Source organism: Arvicanthis niloticus, chromosome 5 (assembly GCF_011762505.2).
Source record: "Arvicanthis niloticus isolate mArvNil1 chromosome 5, mArvNil1.pat.X, whole genome shotgun sequence".
In the NCBI taxonomy this organism is placed as follows: Eukaryota; Metazoa; Chordata; class Mammalia; order Rodentia; family Muridae; genus Arvicanthis; species Arvicanthis niloticus.
This window is the reverse complement of record NC_047662.1, coordinates 27,966,989-27,984,763: the sequence shown is the minus strand read 5'-3', so window position 1 is coordinate 27,984,763 and position 17,775 is coordinate 27,966,989. Positions and strand designations below refer to the sequence as shown.

Here is a 17,775-nt window from a genome sequence, read left to right as displayed (position 1 = left end):
GATGTAGTTATTACCATCGTCTCCAGTTTGCTGCAAAAAAACACAAACAAAACAAACAAACAAAAAAACAAAAAAAAACAAGGCAGGGACAGAGAAGATGACTCAGTTGGTAAAACACTTGCCTTACAGCATGAGGACATGAATTTGTATCTGCAGCACCTGTGTGAAAAGATAGATACCATGGTGTATGCACGACATCCTAGCTTTCAGGAGGCAGACACAGGGGACCCCTGGGCTGCCTGGCCAGCTAGTCTAGCCAAACCGGTGAGCTCCGGGCTCAACAAGGGACCCTGACTAAAAATATAAGGTAGGGAGTAATTGAGGAAGAGACTGTATGATGACCTCTATTCATTCTCTCTCTCTCTCTCTCTCTCTCTCTCTCTCTCTCTCTCTCTCTCTCTCTCTCTCTCTTTCCTACACACACACACACACACACACACACACACAAGAGAGAGAGTCAGACAGACAGACAGACAGATAGACAAACACACAGACAGACAGACATCAAAGCACAAAGGAGACAAACCTAAGCCTAACATGCATTTCCCCAAAACAAATGAAACAAACAAACAAAAAAAAATACTCAGATCCAAGAAGCCAAGAAAACCCTAGGCAAGATAAGCATGTATGAAATCATACCTAGACATATTTTCGCCTAACTACTGAAAAATCAAAACCAGATGGTTCAGTGTTTAAGAGCACTGGCTGCTCTTCCAGAGGACCTGGGTGGGTTCCCAGCACCCACATGGCAACTTACAACTATTTGTAACTCCAGTTCTAGAGAATCTGATGCCCTCTTCTGACCTCTGCTGGCACCGGGCACACAAGGAGTGTACAGACATATATGCAGCCAAGATATTTACTCATACATACAAAATAAAAAAAATAAAATAGTGATGACAATTGAATCTGGAGGTGGGGTGTGTCTGAGAACAGAGTTCAGTGGTAGCATGGTTTGTCTAGCATGTATGAGGCCCTGGGTTTGATCTTCAGCGCTGCAGAAACAAAGCAGCTGAATTTGATGCTACACTATTCAGAAAGCTAGTTTTAACTCAGAATGGGGGCTAGACATTGGCCCAGAACAATAACACAGGAGTTCTCTGAAAGCAGACAACATCTTACTTATCCTCTCTACTTCCAGCATAACTATGCATTGTTAACATGACTTTGCCATGAGAGAAGAGCAAGAGCATTGGAGCAAGTTTTAACCAAGCATTTCTTGTAATGTTCAGTGACAGAGGAATGGCCAGACTCTACACTCATTTCAGCTTTCACACCACCATAGCATTGTACAATGGTGATGGTGGCTGAGGGAACTGACGTTAATTTTCTATTTGCCACATTACCAATCAGTGAGTTACAGAACTTAATCTGTACCAACATACTATTATTATATATTAATATTATATCCACTGTTATATATTATAATCTTATATATTAATATATTACATATTAATAATATATAATAATAGTATGTGTATGCATGCTCACACATGCATGCATGTTAAATCCAAGAAAAGAAAAACAACTTCTCTTCAGTTGCACGGCTGAGTGGTAGATCTGGCATCTGGATAAGGATGTCTCTGATGCTGGTGCCTGCCTTGTCCCAGTGCACCTTTACCTGGGCTGCTTTACCTGGGTCTATCACAGTGACATTTTCCTCTCCCATGTCCCTGGATCCAGTGTGTTTTTTTCTGACCCATTCTCCAGACTGAAGCAAATTCAACTTCATAAAATGTTGCATTATTCAACTTGACTCAACCTGACTTCTCTTTGGTCAGATGGGTTTAATTTGGTTGGGCATTTAATGCCACTGAGATCCAACTTGTTATGTGAATTAAGCTATCTTCTGTTTCAAGTTGATTCAAACCAATTTGATCACTATTAATCTTATGCAAATATATTATATGAATTTATTATCGGGCTGGATTTTATTGTTGCAAAAGTGGAGGGCAGACATCACCTCAACATGGAGAGATAGGTTCCATGTTCTTCCATCTTACTACCAGGTCATGTGTTATGGTGACACCAAATCTCAGACTGAAACTGACACAGATTCAAATACTTATTCACAATCAGGTAAAATCATTCATACAATTCGTACGCTCAATAAAGTCTCAGCTCTTGGTCATTGTCTTAGGGTTTCATTGATGTGAAGAGACACCATGACCAAGGCAATTCTTATAAGGGCAAGAATTTAACTGGGGCTGCCTTACAGATTCAGAGGTTCAGTCCATTATCATTATGGTGGGAAGCATGGCAGCATGCAGGCAGACATGGTTCAGAAGGAGCCAAGACTTCTGTATCTTGATCCAAAGGCAGACTGAAGGAGATTTGCTCTAGCAGACAGCTAGGAAGAAGCTCTCTTCTCTGCACTGTGTACAGCCTGAGCATAGGAGCCCTAAAGCCCACTACACAGGGACACACTTCTTCCAACAGGCCACACCTATTCCAACAAGGCCACGCCTATTCCAACAAGGCCACACCTCCTAATCCACTTCCCCTGGGCTAAGCATACGCAAACCACCACAGGCATTTTACGTACTCTGTCAAAAACCTTTCACGCAAGCCTTACTTTAGGTAAATAAGACATTGTGACAGGATTCATCTTGGATTAGAAATAGCAAAGAGGATTCTTGGCTGAAAGGGGGGCAAAGGCCTGAATAAAGAGCTAGTCTATACATCTCTCTGGAGAATCTAATTTCTGGGCTCACTAGATTCTTCTTTCCAAACATTCAAGCGTGGAGAAAGTTGTAAAGAGCAATGCTTTGAACAAAATCACACAACTTCTTTCCATCCATTTCACTCAGGAAAAACTCTGGCCGATGCTGAGACACATTTAAGGACTTTGTAGCAATGACTGGAAGGAAAGATCTTTTCATTGCTACTGGAATGCAGGCTTAGGCTTGGAATTTCTCAGATATGTCTAACCACTCCTAGAGTGTAAAAGCATTTCCTTCCTGTTTTCCTCTCTCTCTCTCTCTCTCTCTCTCTCTCTCTCTCTCTCTCTCTCTCTCTCTCTCTCTTCTTTTTTCTTTTTTGAGACTAGGTTTCATAGAGGCCAGGCTGTTGGATCCTCCCTCCAGCCTCCACTTCCCATGTTCTGTGATTACAGGCATCCACCACCACACCTGGCTTTATGTGTTGCTGAGAATTGAATCCAGGGCTTCGTGAATGCTAGACACACATTCTGCCATGTGTATAGTTCTTACTAGAATCTTCAAATGTTAAATATGGCCCTGGAGTATTAAAAATAGTTAACCCACATATATGTCAAATTTTAATGTACATTAAAACACTTATGATTTGCACATATACAAAAACATGTATAAATATGTGATGTTTTATGTTGTGTGTAATGTATTATACTATTTAAACAAATGCTAGAAATGATAACACTTTCTCTGGAGTTCTGTTATGTGATGAAAGAGGACAAGCTGATTTCTCTCTCTCTCTCTCTCTCTCCCTCTCTCTCTCTCTCTCCCTCTCTTTCTCTCTCTCTTTCGTGTTTTGTTTTGTTCATTCATCTGGGGGCTGAGTCTGGATGATCCAAAAACATCCACCGTGGCCCCGCCCATTGGATGTTCCATAATCTACAGAGTTGTGTGTGAATTCCATCCACAATAAAGGCGAGTTGGTTCTAGCAGATGTTCAGGTTCCAACAGCACTGCAGAGTGCTAGTGAGTTGGATTTAACCTTTCTGTCTCATTCGCTGTGTCCTTCCCCATCATAATCACCCACTCTTCTCACTCCTTGAATAGTTCCTTAAACCTCTGGCTCCTTCCTACCTCCACGCCTTTGCTCATTCTACTTTCCCTGCCTAAATTATCCCTCTCCTCTTCCTCTTTGCCTATTTGAATGTTTCTCACTGACATTTCACAAACTTGTCCCACCCCCCACCCCCCAACCAAAGGCCAGCCACGTCTGCATCATGATGACAGGCATGAGAAATTTCTGGTTGATCCTCTAGTAAAACCATCCTTTGGGCCGATGGTGGGCACAACATTAGTCTGTCCAGTAGGATCTACCCCTTGCTAGCTATAACTTTCAAGTTAGACTTTGGCTATCTTACATATCTGAAAGGGCTCAGGCATTAATCAACCTATAGGTGCTAAAATTGAACGGGAGGTACAAATGGACCAGCACCCCTCTTCCTTCTGTGGTAAAATCCTTTTCCTCAAGCATATATACCTAGATAAGTCTCCCTACATTGGTTAAGACTTATATGATTAGCTATTATATACATTATATATGAATATGTATAGAATATGTGACCTATATACATATTTACATTTAAAAGCTGTAGTCTCTCTCTCTCTCTCTCTCTCTCTCTCTCTCTCTCTCTCTCTCTCTCTGTGTGTGTGTGTGTGTGTGTGTGTGTGTATGCAGGTGCCCTTGGAAGACAAAAGAGAGTGTCAGATCACCTAAAACTGGAGTTATGTGCCACCTGATGTAGGAGCTGGGGACTGAATTCTGTTCTACAAGGGCAGCATGCGCTCTTAACTGCTAAGCCCTCTCTCAAGCCCAGACTAATAAATATTAGTCGATCGAGTGCTCAGGATACTAATGTCTCAATAAATCTTTGTCCTGATATAAAAACACCAGAGAAAGCTGAATCCATCTGGAGCACAGGAACTTCTGTTATATGTGCTCTTGGATAGGGAACAAGGGAAGAAATGGATTAGTGGAGGCAATAAGTGAGTAGGGCTCAAAAAGCTGCTGAGTTAGGCTCTTCTTGGTGCTAGGATAACAGATGTGTGCACCATCCCGTTTCTGTGGCCTTGGGCTTGCTCGGCAAGCATTCTAGTGCCCGGAGCTATGTTTCAAATCCTCCTTTGCTTTCTCTGTCCTTCTGTCTCTATTTCCCCTCCTCCCCTGGCCTCAGACCCACAATCTTCCTCCCATAGACCTCCTGAGTGATAAGCAAATTTTTAAAAAGCTTTTTAAATTTATTTTATGTAAATGAGTACACTGTAGCTGTCTTCAGACACCCCAGAAGAGGGCATTAGATCCCATTACAGATGGTTGTGAGCCATCATGTGGTTGCTGGGAATGGAATTCAGGATCTCTAGAAGACAGCCAGTGCTCTTAACTGCTGAGACATCTCTCCAGCCCCTGTGAGCAAAGTTTTACTTGGTGACATTCATTTCTAAGTTTTGATGGGTAGTACTATGGTCTGTTACTGGAGTCACCCCGACTCTCACCCCTCAAAGTTAAACATCCAACAAGCACTATCGATTCTGCCTCTTTTTTCCAGTCCATCTCTCTTCCATGGTTGCTATCATTGACCTAGTTCAAGTTCCCATAATCTCCCAGAGACAACTGGTCTCTCTGCCTCTTGTTAATCCCCTTTCAATTCACCTTTCACACACTGCTAGAGTAATCTTTCATATATATATATATATATATATATATATATATATATATATATATATATATGACTATATCACTCTTCTTAACCATGTCTACCCCCGACTCCTCAACTGCCCCGCTTATTCTGTTTACATTCAGAGTAGAACATTCCAGACATTTTGTTCCTTGTGTAACTAGCAGCCTTCATTTTGGTCCCTCCTCCAACCCCACATCCACACCCTGTGCTCAAGCCATAGTGACCTACTTTCAGTTCCCCAAACACAACATGCTTTATCAAGCCCCTGCACATACATGAAATGCTTTCTGTGCCAGCCGGAGGGATTAATTCATCTTGGAAATTCAGTGAGTGAGTCATTTTCCCTGACTTGCCCCAGCCATAGTCTGTCGCCAGCTATAGTTGCTTCTCCCTCCAGCTCTCCACAATTTCTTGCACACATTTACATATTGCATATACTTGCTTGCTCGCGCCTGTCTCCAACTGGCAGTGGGAGGCTCTCTGAGAACACACTGATTCTTATGTGTCTTTGCATGCTTCATGTCTATCGTAGGCTTAAAATAGGTGCTATTGAATGAACAGGTGACTCTTTTATAAGTATTTTAGGTTGGACAAAGTTGTGGCACAGGAGCCTCTACATAGAAAACAGCCAGTTTGTATGTTGATTTACCTTGGAGAAAGGCCCTGCTCATTTTTTGCTTTTTGTATGATATTTTGATCATTCATTCAACAATTAAGCACCTACTCTATGTTTCAGGTCTCGCATGACTTTTTTAAAAAATATTTATTTATTTATTTTAGGCATATGAGCACACTGTTGCTGTCTTCAGACACGCCAGAAGAGGGCATCAGATCCCATTAAAAATGGTTCTGAGCCACCATGTGGTTGCTGGAATTTGAACTCAGGACCTCTGGAAGAACAGTCAGTGATCTTAACTGCTGAGCCATCTCTCCAGCTCTTTCTTTTTTTCTTTTCTTTTCTCTTCTTTTTTCCTTCCTTCTTTTCTTTTTTCTTTTTTTTTAAAGAATTAGGAGATAATTGTGTTAAGAAAGCCAGATGTGGCCTCAAAGGATATTCTGTAAAAGCTTTAAAGTTGTTTGAAATTAAATTATGAAAAATTTTTTGGAAGTTTAGTGCATGGTGATACTTCATTCTACGAAAGACCAGTTTGAATAACTCTTCGAACAATCTTACAGAGCCTCTCCTACTCAAACACAACCCAAGCCTTCTGTATGTGGCTTCAGATAAGAAGAAGAGTGAAGGAATGGGAAAGATGCTGAAAAGATGGCTTAGAGGCTAAGAGCGCTTGCTGCTCTTACTTCTGCCTGGACATTTACAGTCACTCGTAACTCCAGCTTCAGAGGGTTCGAGTCCCAGACCCCACATGCCAGAAGAAGAATACTGATTCCTACAGGTTGTCCCCCACATGGGCCAGGGCATGTCCACCCTTCACCCAATTAAAAAAAAAAAAAAAAAAAAAAAATAAGTGCGTGTGGTGGTGAGGGGAAGTTAGGTCAAAAGAAAAAAAAAAAAAAAGTAGACTAACATTACTGAAACCTACCACTGGGTGGCAGTCCTTCTCCGTAAATGAGGTGTCACAGGCCTAGGCCTTTAAATTAAACCAGTTCATACACTCTACAGAATTGTAGTAAAACTGTAATGTGATAGGCTCTCTTTCATAAAAATAAGAAAAAACTAGAGACATAGCAGGAAGGGAGAGCATTTATTTAGCATAGATGAGGCCCTGGCTTTGATTCTCAGCATGGCAGCCACAAACCAAAAGAGTCAAAAAGAGAATTTAGGCGTCTCTTCAAACTTTTCTTAATCTTGAGTATGTGTGTTTGTTCATTTCCATGGAACAAATCATAACAGAACACTAGAAAATGCCATGAATGTGTTAAGTTCCATTTTTCTCATGTACTTGTAATCTCAAAATATTTATTTATTTATTTATTTGTGTGTGTGTGTGTGTGTGTGTGTGTGTGTGTGTGTGTGTGTATCTGACATATGCTGGAGCTGCATTTGACATATGTGTGAAAGTCAGAGGATAACTTGGAGGAATCACTTCTTCCCTTCCACTGTGAGTACTAGGGATAGAACTAGCCTAGGCTTTAGGGTGGTAGAGACTTCTGCAACAAGTACCTTCACCTGCTGATCCATCTTTCTGGCCTAGAACTGATTTGTAAATATTGATTCTGTGTGCTATGTCAAAATCCAAAGTGCCAAATTTGAGTATAGACTAACAGATGAAAGTAATTTTTACTTACTTTGGTGCATATGGGTGTTTTGCGTGAATGTATGTCTGTTTTCCACATTCGTGCCTGTTACCCATGGAGGCCAAAAAAGGGTATCAGATCCCCTGGAACTGGAGTTACAAATAGTTGTGAGTGACCATGTTGGTGATAGGAATTGAACCAGGGTCCTCCGGAAAAGCAGCCAGTGATCTTAACCTTGCTCCAGCCCTTGGAAATATTTTTTTTTTTTTAGGCAGAAGTGTAATTGGGGTAACAGAACAGGAGAAGGGGAATTTTGGAGGATGCTTCTGTGAGCCCCGAAATCAGGTGACAATGGGATCCCACAGTTTCTAGCTTTTTAAAAGTCTGTTCTTCTCATTTGCTAAAATGGAGATGACCATATCACTTACTTCCCTTACAGGCTTACTCTGAAGATTAAGAAAATGATGATTATAAAATTCTGCCCATTGTTTCTGTCACAAACTGTATGGCCAATAAAAGTCGGTTCTCCAAATGCTGGAGGAAGTGCTACAGATAGATGCATATTTACGAATCATTGATTATATGGTCATAGTAAAACAGTTTTTTGTTTTTTTTTTTTAAAAAAGGTGAAATATAAGGATGGGACTCTTTTTGTATTTATTGGAAGCCTGGAGATTACTACCAGGGAGGGCCTCACAAAAGCCAAGCAACAGCTCTACTACTGAGCTACACCCCCAGCTCGAGACCCTTAGGAGTGTAGAAGTTGGCTGAGACGTGAAGAAATGCAGCTGGCTTTTTATCTGATTGTGTATTCAGATAAGGTTGGAAACTTTAAAGGGGAGGCCAGTGTCAGAGGTGACCGTCATCCCCGATATCCTCTGAGGAGGTTCTAGGGATGTGAGGCTTCCCATGCTAAACCTGGGAAAGGAGTTGGTCACCATACCAGAATAGGTGAAGGGTAGGGGGTTGGGTGGGCGGAGGATAATAAATACTCAGATATTTTCTTTCCCTGTGCCAACTGATCTCTTTACAATACGTTTGTAAAGAGTTTTACCACTGGCTTGACCATACAGAAGACAAAAGGCAAGGCAGTCCAGAGAGATCAGTTTTGCCTGCTTATGGAACACGGGAAAGAAAGGACAGAGAATCGACCCAAGGAGGTAAAAACATTAACTCTGTAGGTTAGGATTGCTCCAGGGATGAACTGATGGAGAAAGCCTCCAATGGGGTCTCAGACTCCCTCAGCAAAAATTCAGGTGTGGGACACGCCCAGATACCTGGGGACTTTTTCCCAGGTCACTTCCTGCATCGAAATTTCTCTCCTCTAATTACATACGGTACAACCCATCGAACTAAGACAACGGTCAAAAGTCTAAAGAACACCATTCGCAAAATACCTTCGTTCCAAGTCATAGCGCCGGACCTCTTCGCACCGGAGAACCCCCAGCCACCCCAAAACTACTCCAAGATCTGGTTGACAAGAGCAGCTACAACCCGCCAAACCAACCCAAATTACATTCGCCGGGCCGGCAGAAGGCGCTTCCTGATTGGCAGGGCGATAGGGGTGGGGCCTCGGAGGAAAATCCTCCCTCGGATTGGTGCAACCATTGAGGTTGAGCGCTGTACCACTTCTGGGCGCGAAAGCTCGAACTTCGCTGCTGAGCTGGAGACGGCGGGAGCTGTCGCCCGCCAGTTGAGGTTACTGGGGACAGGTTCTCCTGGAGCCGCGCGGTGGGAAGGCCGGAATCATGACCGGCGAGGTGGGTTCTGAGGTGAGTTTAGGCTCTGATCCGGGCTGTGGAGGCCTCTCCCTGAGGGTCGGGTGGGACAGGCGACCCAGCAGGGCCGCAGCACCGAGCCGGGAGGACTACAATTCCCGGCGTGCACCGCTCCGAGGCCACTGGACTGGGTCTAGGTGCCTCTTTATTTTGAGGGTCTCCATCTGGCTTCCCGCGCTCGGTCCCCACAGCTTCTGGTTCGGCGGCGCGCTGTGCTATCCGCCCAGCCGGTCCTCAGCTTGTCACTGCAGCCCGCCCTGCTCTTTGGCGCGTTTCCTGCCGCGCAAGCTCCTTTTACAGCATCCCCAGGAAAAAAATAGAGGCCTTGGCCAGTCTGGCCTGGAGGTTGTGGGGTGGGATTTAAACACAGGGTGAGGGTTGTACACAGTTGGAACTCTGGTTCTGGAAGGGACTTCTGAGGGTGTCGCGCGTGGGCCCACTGACTTTGCCCACAGTACTTCATTGGTCTGGCTTGAAGCGTCCTTCTACTAGCTGATGGCTCACTAGTGGAATTTGGCTATACAAAACTTTTTCCGGGATCTGTGTTCTTTTTTTCTGGAGCCAGGACTAGGACCACCAAATAGTTAGTTGTCTTGGGAACAGAAAACCTAATCACCAAAGGAAAGCCTTATTTTGACATTGAAGTTTTCATGATTAGATATTGAACAAAATATCAGACTTAAAAAAATCAAGATCTCATTGTGTACCAACCTGCCTTCTTGCCTCACTCTGATAAAAAAAAAAAGCCTTAATTTCAGTAACATTATTTACAAAAGGTGGCTGACTTCATAAGCCACACTTTCGCTGACTCTTACTTAAAGAAAGAGACAAAGAAACAAAACATAAAAGTAGGAGACAGAAGACAGGGAGGCAACGTTAGAAGAATAGTATGTGTTTAATTCCCAGTGTCCACATCATGACTGTAACAACAGCTGGGGGGGAGGGGCGGTCTCATGCCCGCTTTTGACCTCCACAGGCACCTCTTGAATATTGTGCACAGACATATATGCAGATGAAACATCTATACACATAAAATAAATAAGATCTTTTCGATGGAAAAAAGAAAAACCAAGTGAATCTAATTTGTGCAATTAACGAGCTTAATAAAAGTAAATGGAGCTGTTCAGTTAGTTTCCTGTAGCAATTAGTCATTGTTTGTGTTTGTTTGGTTTTGGCCCACGATTTTAAATGTCATCCCTTCATAAAACCTGGTGGTTCTTTCCAGTTGCAGCTGGACAAGACCACGCTTTGTGCACCCATGTGTACTCAGCTCCATCTCCTTGTTAATGCTAAGTTTATTCTCATTTTCTAGGTTAACCTGGAAGGCAGTGATCTAAAACTCATTTCGCAAGAAGCAGCAGACAGTCCTGTAGACAGTGGACAGGGCAGCTTTGAAACACTCGAGCCCTTGAGTGATAGAGGTTTGTAATATATGTTATGTTAATTTTAGGAATGGAGTGTGGGGTCCTGGGCTTTGAGTGATTTCAGTTAATCTCATTATTTTCTTATTGTTAGTGCCCCAACTTTAGTAATTATTTTCTTCTTTATAACATAAAAAATAATAGTGTTTACATATATATTTTTTAATTGGATATTTTATTTATTTACATTTTAGATGTCCTCCCCTTTTCCCATTTCCCCTCCCTAAAAAACCCCTATCCCATTCCACTTACATATATTTTTAAAGAACTTCCATTCCTGTTATATAACAGGAATAAATAATATGTTATTTTTTAGATAAAAATAGATAAAATGTCTAATAGTTACTTCATTGCCTGGTTAAACACATTTATTATAAAACAGGATTTCTAACACCTGCCAGGATGATTAGAACAACTTTACACATTATAAATGTATGTAATTACATTTCTTAGCAAGAGAGGTTTTGCCACAGAAGGTTTTTTTTTTTAAATATATTTTTAGATATGCTTTACTACAGTGAGTTCTTAATGGTAGTTGTGTAATCCCACAAGGTGATATATCACATGTGTAATTAAATATAATTAAATATTAAGTAGCTAGGAAGAAGGACAAAGCATTGGGTGACTGGGTACTTTCTTTTCCTCCAGATTCTGATGAAGAGATATTTGTGAGTAAGAAACTGAAGAGCAGGAACGTGTTACATGACAGCGATTCTGAGGCTGAGGACAGAAATGATGCACCGGAGAAACCCACCTATGATAGCACAGAGGAGAATAAGGAGAACTTACACTCAGGGAAGAGTCAGCAGATCAGAAGCATTTCCAAAGCTCTGGCTGACAGTGACGAGAGTGACATGGAGGGAACTCTGTGTCAAGAGAGTCTTGAGACTCAAGAGACTCCCTCCTTGGAGCCAAGCTACCACACAGGAAGCTCTGTGGACTTCACCATCAACAAAAAGCTCTCCAAGACACTCCACAGAGAAGGAACTGAAGGAAAAGCAAAATCCAAGAGAAGACTCAGGAAAGAGGAGAGAACAATGGAGAAAATCAGGAGACTGAAAAGGAAGGAAACAAGACGTGAGGTATGCTGAAGTGTTCTGACCTTTGTAATTGTTATTTTTGATCAGGGTCTCACCATGTCGCCTTGGCTGGCCTGGAACTCACTCTGTAGACCAGGCTGGCCTCGAACTCACAGTGATCCGCCTGCCTCTGCCTCCCAAATGCTGGGATTAGAGGCATGCACCACTACTGCCTAGCCCTTTTTTTTTTTTTTTTTTAATATGTCTGTGCTTATGTCTGTGCACTATGTGGATGGTGTAGTGTAGGTGCCCTTGGAGATCAGAGGTGTTAGATCCTCTGGAACTAGACTTATAGGCAGTTGGGAGCCACCAAGTGAGAGTGCTGGGAACAGAACTCAGGTTCTCGGAAACAGCCCAAGATAAACTTTTTAATTCCTCATGTGAGAACATATAATGTTTCTCTTTCTAGCTTGACATAATGTTCTAATTCTATCAACATTGCTGCAAATGACACAATTTTATTTTATTTTTTTTTATGGGTGCACAATATACCCATGAGTATGGATGAGTATTTTATGTATCTACTTGTTGAGGTACATTCCAAAAAATAATTAGTTTTTATTTTTCAAGTAGGTTGGTATTTTAGAAACATAGGTTTTAATTCCTGATAATTGTTTCTGTACTCAAAATATAGCTTTAAATTGGCTGCTTTGCATAAAGAATGATGGTTATGTAGTTTACAATTATTGATCTTTGCCATTGTAGATGCATTAAGGATATTTCCAAATAAATGGGGTACTGGTTTCTTGGTGTGTTTGTGTAGTAATTCTTTGTTACTGTTCCTCTGATGAAACTGACTTTGAGGGGAGAATTTTTAAAAACACATGTATCAATCAAAAGTTCATTTTTTTGTTTGTTTGTTTGGTTGGTTGGTTTTTTGGGGGTTTTCGAGACAGTGTTTCTCTGCATAGTCCTGGCTGTCCTGATACTCACTCTGTAGACCAGGCTGGCCTTGAACTCAGAAATCCTCCTGCCTCTGCCTCCCAAGTGCTGGGATTAAAGGCGTACGCCACCACCACCAAAAGTTCATTTGTTAACTAGAAAGATTATCTTCAAATTTTATTTGATTTTTTAAAAAAGATTTATTTATTTTATGTGAGTACACTGTTGCTCTCTTCAGACACACCAGAAGATGGCATCAGATTTCATTACATATGGTTGTGAGCCACCATGTGGTTGCTGGGAATTGAACTCAGGATCTCTGGAAAAACAGTCAGTGCTCTTAAGCACTGAGCCATCTCTCTAGCCCATCCTCACATTTTATAGAATAATTGCTCCATAAATATTTAATTGACTTTTCAGGATATTTTTACTGTTTGCTAAGTAAATATTGGGTAGTTACATAAAAATTACAGCTTGGGTTTCAAAGGATAAGTGTAAGTTAGTGAGAATGTTCTAGATGCAAGACAGTTGTGTGTTAATGAAAGGTGGACTTTCTGTTCTGTTTCGAATTACCATGTGCTATTGTGAGATGCTAGGCTTCAAAATGACTTGATTGTACATTTTCTTTATTGTCTAGGAAAGTGATGCAGACCGGCCGCTTAATGACAGTGGCTGTCTCCTTGAAGATAGTGATCTTTTTGAAACAGGTTTGGAGGAAGAAAATGACTCTCCACTGGAAGATGAAGAGTCGTTAGAGTCAATAAGGGCTGCTGTAAAAAACAAGGTGAAGAATCACAAGGCAAGTCAAGAGCCGACCCAGCCCTCTGCTTCAGTCTTTGTTTCATTGTTGCTTTTATTGTTATAGCTTGCAGTTTTTAAACTTAATTTTTAAAATATTTATTTTTATGTATGTGGGTGTTTTGCTTGCATGTATGTCTGTGTGCCACATGTGCATATGGTGCCCATGGAGGCCAGAAGAGGGCATTAAATTCCTTGGAACAGGAGTTACAGATAGTTGTAAGCTGTCTTGTGGGTGCTGGGAATGAGCCTTGGTCCTTGGTACTTGGTTCTGTGGGTAAGATGGTTTGCTGTGCAAGCCTGAGAACCAAAGTTCAAATCTTCAGAGCCAAGGTCACAAAGCCATGTGGTCATGAGCTGTCGTCCAGGACTGGGTTGCTAGGACTTGGTGAAGAAACCCTGTGCCAAGGGAGTAGGAGAGTGGGGAGGGTACGAGAGTAGGACACCTGATAGCCTTCTCTGGCTTCCATGTGTATACCAGTGCACAAATAAACAAATCCAGCAAACGTGCATTTATATATACACACAATAAAACCTAAACAAAAAAGTATTTTAGTTAGGTTTCTATTGCTATAGTAAACACACCATGGCCAGAAGCAAGCTGGGGAGGAAAGGGTTTATTTCAGCTTATAGTTTTGTAGTCCAACATGAAGAGACGTGAGGGCAAGAACTGAAGCAGAAGCCATGGAGGAGTGCTGCTTACTTAACAGATCTTGCTCCGCCTGCCTTTTTTTTTTTTTTTCTTTTTTACCATTAATTTATTTACTCACTTTACATCTCAATCGCTGCCTCCCAGCTCCCCCCAACAGTTCCTCCCCCCATCTCCTGCTTCCCTCTAAGAGGGTAGAGGACCCCCCTGGATATTTCTCCCACATAAAGTCTCTGCAGGGCTAGGAGCATCCTCTCCTACTAAGGCCAGACAAGGCACCTTGGTTAGAGGAGCGGATTCCATAGACTGGCAACAGCTTTAGGGACATTTCCCACTCCAGTTGTTGGGGGACTCCCATGAAGATGGAGCTGGACATCTGTTACATATGTGCAGGGTGGGGGGCTAGATCCAGCCTGTGTATGCTCTTTGGTTAGTCTCTGGAAGCCCTCAGGGGTCAACGTTAGTTGACTCTGTTGGTCTTCCTGTGCAGTTCCTATCTCCTTTGGGGCTCTCAATCCTTCCCCCTTTTCCATGAGCAGCCTACCTTTTTATACAAGTTGGGACCATCTGTCCAGGGATAGCACCTTCCACAGTGGGCTGGGCTTCTCCTCCATTAAACATTAATAAGACAGTACCCACACAGACTTGTCCTCAGACCAATCTTACAGAGGCCTTTTCTCAAGGTCCCCTCTTCCCCGATATGTCTACATTCGTGTCAAATTGACAAAAATCAACCAGCAGAAAGGATTTTCTCTCTGTGTTTCTTTTTCTTTTTTTTTTTTTTTTTTTGATTATATTTTATGTGTATGAGTGAATACGCTGCATGTATGTATATACTTGTATGCATTCAGTGCATGGGGAAGCCAAAAGAGGGCATTGGATTCCCTGGAAGTTGAGTTATAAACTTCTGTGAACTATGATACAGGCATTAGGTCCTCTGGGAAAACAAGGGCTCTTATAATCCTAGTTAACATTTCCAGCGCCCATATGAGAGGGATTTTTTTTTTTTTTTTTTTTTTTTTTTTAAAGTTTCCTAGATCCACCAGTCAGGAAGCTTTGTGGACTTCACTGCCAACAGAAAGTGCTCCAAAACACTCCACAGAGAAGGAGCTGAAGGAAAAGCAAAATCCAAGAGAAGTTCCCTAGAGGTCATTTTCCTTCTTAGGAAATACATAAACAGGAAAATTAGGGCTATAATTCCATTTGTATCTAACCCCTTTTTATTTTTTATTTATTTTTAGCACAGTAGAAAAACTTATTATCCAGTAATTATTAATTTAAGAGTAAAGTAGTATGAACATCATTTTTACCAGCTCTGGTGGTTGTAATATCCAAGATCCTTGGGAGGCAGGAGAATTGCAAGTACAAAACCAGTCTGGGAAACTTAATGAAACCCTATCTCCAAGTGAAAGTTGAGGCCTGGGGATTTATCTCAGTGGCAGAACACTTGCCTAGCATGTACTAGGCCCTGAGTTCTACTCCTGAACAACAAGAGAAAAATATCTTATCTGAGTTTGGTTTTGTCTTTAATCAATTTGCAATCTTTTTAGAAAAAGGAACCATCTCTGGAGAGTGAGACCTTTTCATTAGAAGATGAAAATGAGTTACCCAAAGGCAGTGTGAGGAAGGTAAGGCAGACTCCTGCCCACAGAAGAGTGTGTTTCTCAAGGTAGATATTGTATCTTACTTGATTTCCTTGGTAACCAACGTCTTTCTTCTTTCTTTTTTATTTACTTCTTTCTTTTATAAAGATTTGCTTTATTTTTATATGTATGTGTTTTGCCTGTATATGTACCTGTCTGTATGTCTGTCTGTGCACCATGTATTTATTTTTACGTGTATGTGTTTTGCCTGCGTGTGTGTGTGTGTGTGTGTACGTACCACATGTGTTTTGCCTGTGAATGTGTCTGTATGTGTGTCTATTTTTTGTGTATGTGTCTTACCTTTATGGTGTGTGTGCACCACGTTTCCTTTTATGTGTGTTTTGCCAGTATGTATGTCTGCGTATCGCATGTGTTTTGCCTGTATGTATGTATGTATGTATGTATGTATGTATGTATGTATACCATATGCATGCAGTGTCTAGTGGCCAGGAAAAGGCATCACAGCCCCTGGACCTGGAGTTATAGATGGTTGTGAGCCACCACATAGGTGTTGGGAACTGAGCCTCCTCCTCTGAGAGAGAAGCAGGTGCTCATGGAGCCATCTCCTTATCCAAGGTGTTTCTCTGTACACAGTAGGAACAGAAATATCGTTCGTTAGGATAAATTTGTTTTCTGAGACTTGCTAATAAATATATTCTTTATTCTTGTATTGAGTGTTTGATGCCTATTCCTTCTTCCTGTTTTCTTGGAGACAACAACTCTTCAGGAATAAATATTTTCCTGGAAAACACCATTAATGTAGTTTCACTTTGTTTTGTTTTTAAGGAAAGAAAGGCAGCAAAGTTAAGTAAGGAAGCATTAAAAAAACTACATAGTGAGACTCAGCGTCTAATCCGAGGTAATACAAACCATGAGATGCATCCTGATGGGGTTTGTTTTGTTTTGTGGGTTTTTGTCAGCTCATCTTGGATGTTGGGGAGTTGGTTTGCTAGTACTCACAATGTGAATTCATATCACAAGTGTGATATGAAATTTAGAGTTAAACTTGATAAATGTCCTTTGTTCCCAAGCCCTTGGGCCATTAATATAAATAGAAAATTTGTAGAACTGTGGTAGAGCTAAAGGGAGAACTGTTTTTAAAAATATTTTAAGTTATGTGTATATGTGTGGGGTGGTATATATGTGAGTGTAATTGCCCAAAGAGGCCAAAAGAAGTCAGAAGGGTTCTGGGAACTGAACTCTGATCCTCTGTCAGAACATGAGTGTTCTAGTTCCTAGAGAGGAAACTGTTGTCTATGGACTGACCATATCCAGATCTCTGTAGGAAGTTTTGTAATACATGAAATTATTTGAGATATATAAAAGATTCTGAGTCAATAGGTCTGCAATGGGATCTAAGAATATATATTTGTTAAAAGCACTCTGATTTATTTTGCCTGGCATCTGGCCCAAGACCCTAATGGTGTTTGAAGCTGGGAGGATTGAAAGTTTGAGGTCCATATGGATGATGCAGCAAGTTCCAGGCCAGCCCGTGTCACCCAGCATGTCCTTGTTTCATAACAGAAGAAACACAAATGCCAGTTATCTTTAAGGAGCTTGCTGGTGTTTGGCTCTTGTCCTTGGTAAACATAGGACTGTTTTCTGTCTCATGGTAGCTTGGTTTTATATTATTTGGTTAACTGAATATGAAGTGACATTTCAGAATATGCACATGAGTATTTCCTTGTTTTGTTCCATTTTTTTTAGAATCTGCACTTAATCTTCCATATCATATGCCTGAGAGTAAAACTATTCACGATTTCTTCAAACGTAAGCCCCGGCCCACTTGCCAGGGCAGTGCCATGGCCCTGCTGAAGTAAGAACCTACTTTCCTTGTGGTTACAGTCTTAGTGAATGTTCAGCTTTGTAGCATCTGGTATAAAGTTTAGACTCCTTAGTCCCTTAAAACTGATTTAAACCATTCATTCCGTGTTGAGAGA

The 17,775-nt window shown here is 41.5% G+C and overlaps 1 protein-coding gene across 3 annotated transcripts in view; it reads left to right on the top strand.

Annotated features, from left to right (window-relative positions):
• The first annotated feature begins 9,199 nt into the window (after positions 1–9,199).
• Positions 9,200–17,775, top strand: part of Clspn (claspin) — a 33,810-nt gene continuing 25,234 nt past the window's right edge. For 2 of the 3 annotated variants that reach the window (XM_076934194.1, XM_076934195.1), the window contains exons 1-7: positions 9,200–9,357; positions 10,676–10,784; positions 11,433–11,866; positions 13,383–13,544; positions 15,743–15,820; positions 16,622–16,694; positions 17,543–17,651. In XM_076934194.1, the coding sequence (XP_076790309.1) occupies positions 9,334–9,357; positions 10,676–10,784; positions 11,433–11,866; positions 13,383–13,544; positions 15,743–15,820; positions 16,622–16,694; positions 17,543–17,651 (989 nt within the window). In that variant the 5' untranslated portion in view covers positions 9,200–9,333. The remainder of the gene's footprint in view (positions 9,358–10,675; positions 10,785–11,432; positions 11,867–13,382; positions 13,545–15,742; positions 15,821–16,621; positions 16,695–17,542; positions 17,652–17,775) is intronic. The other variant, XM_076934197.1, reaches the window with a different exon arrangement.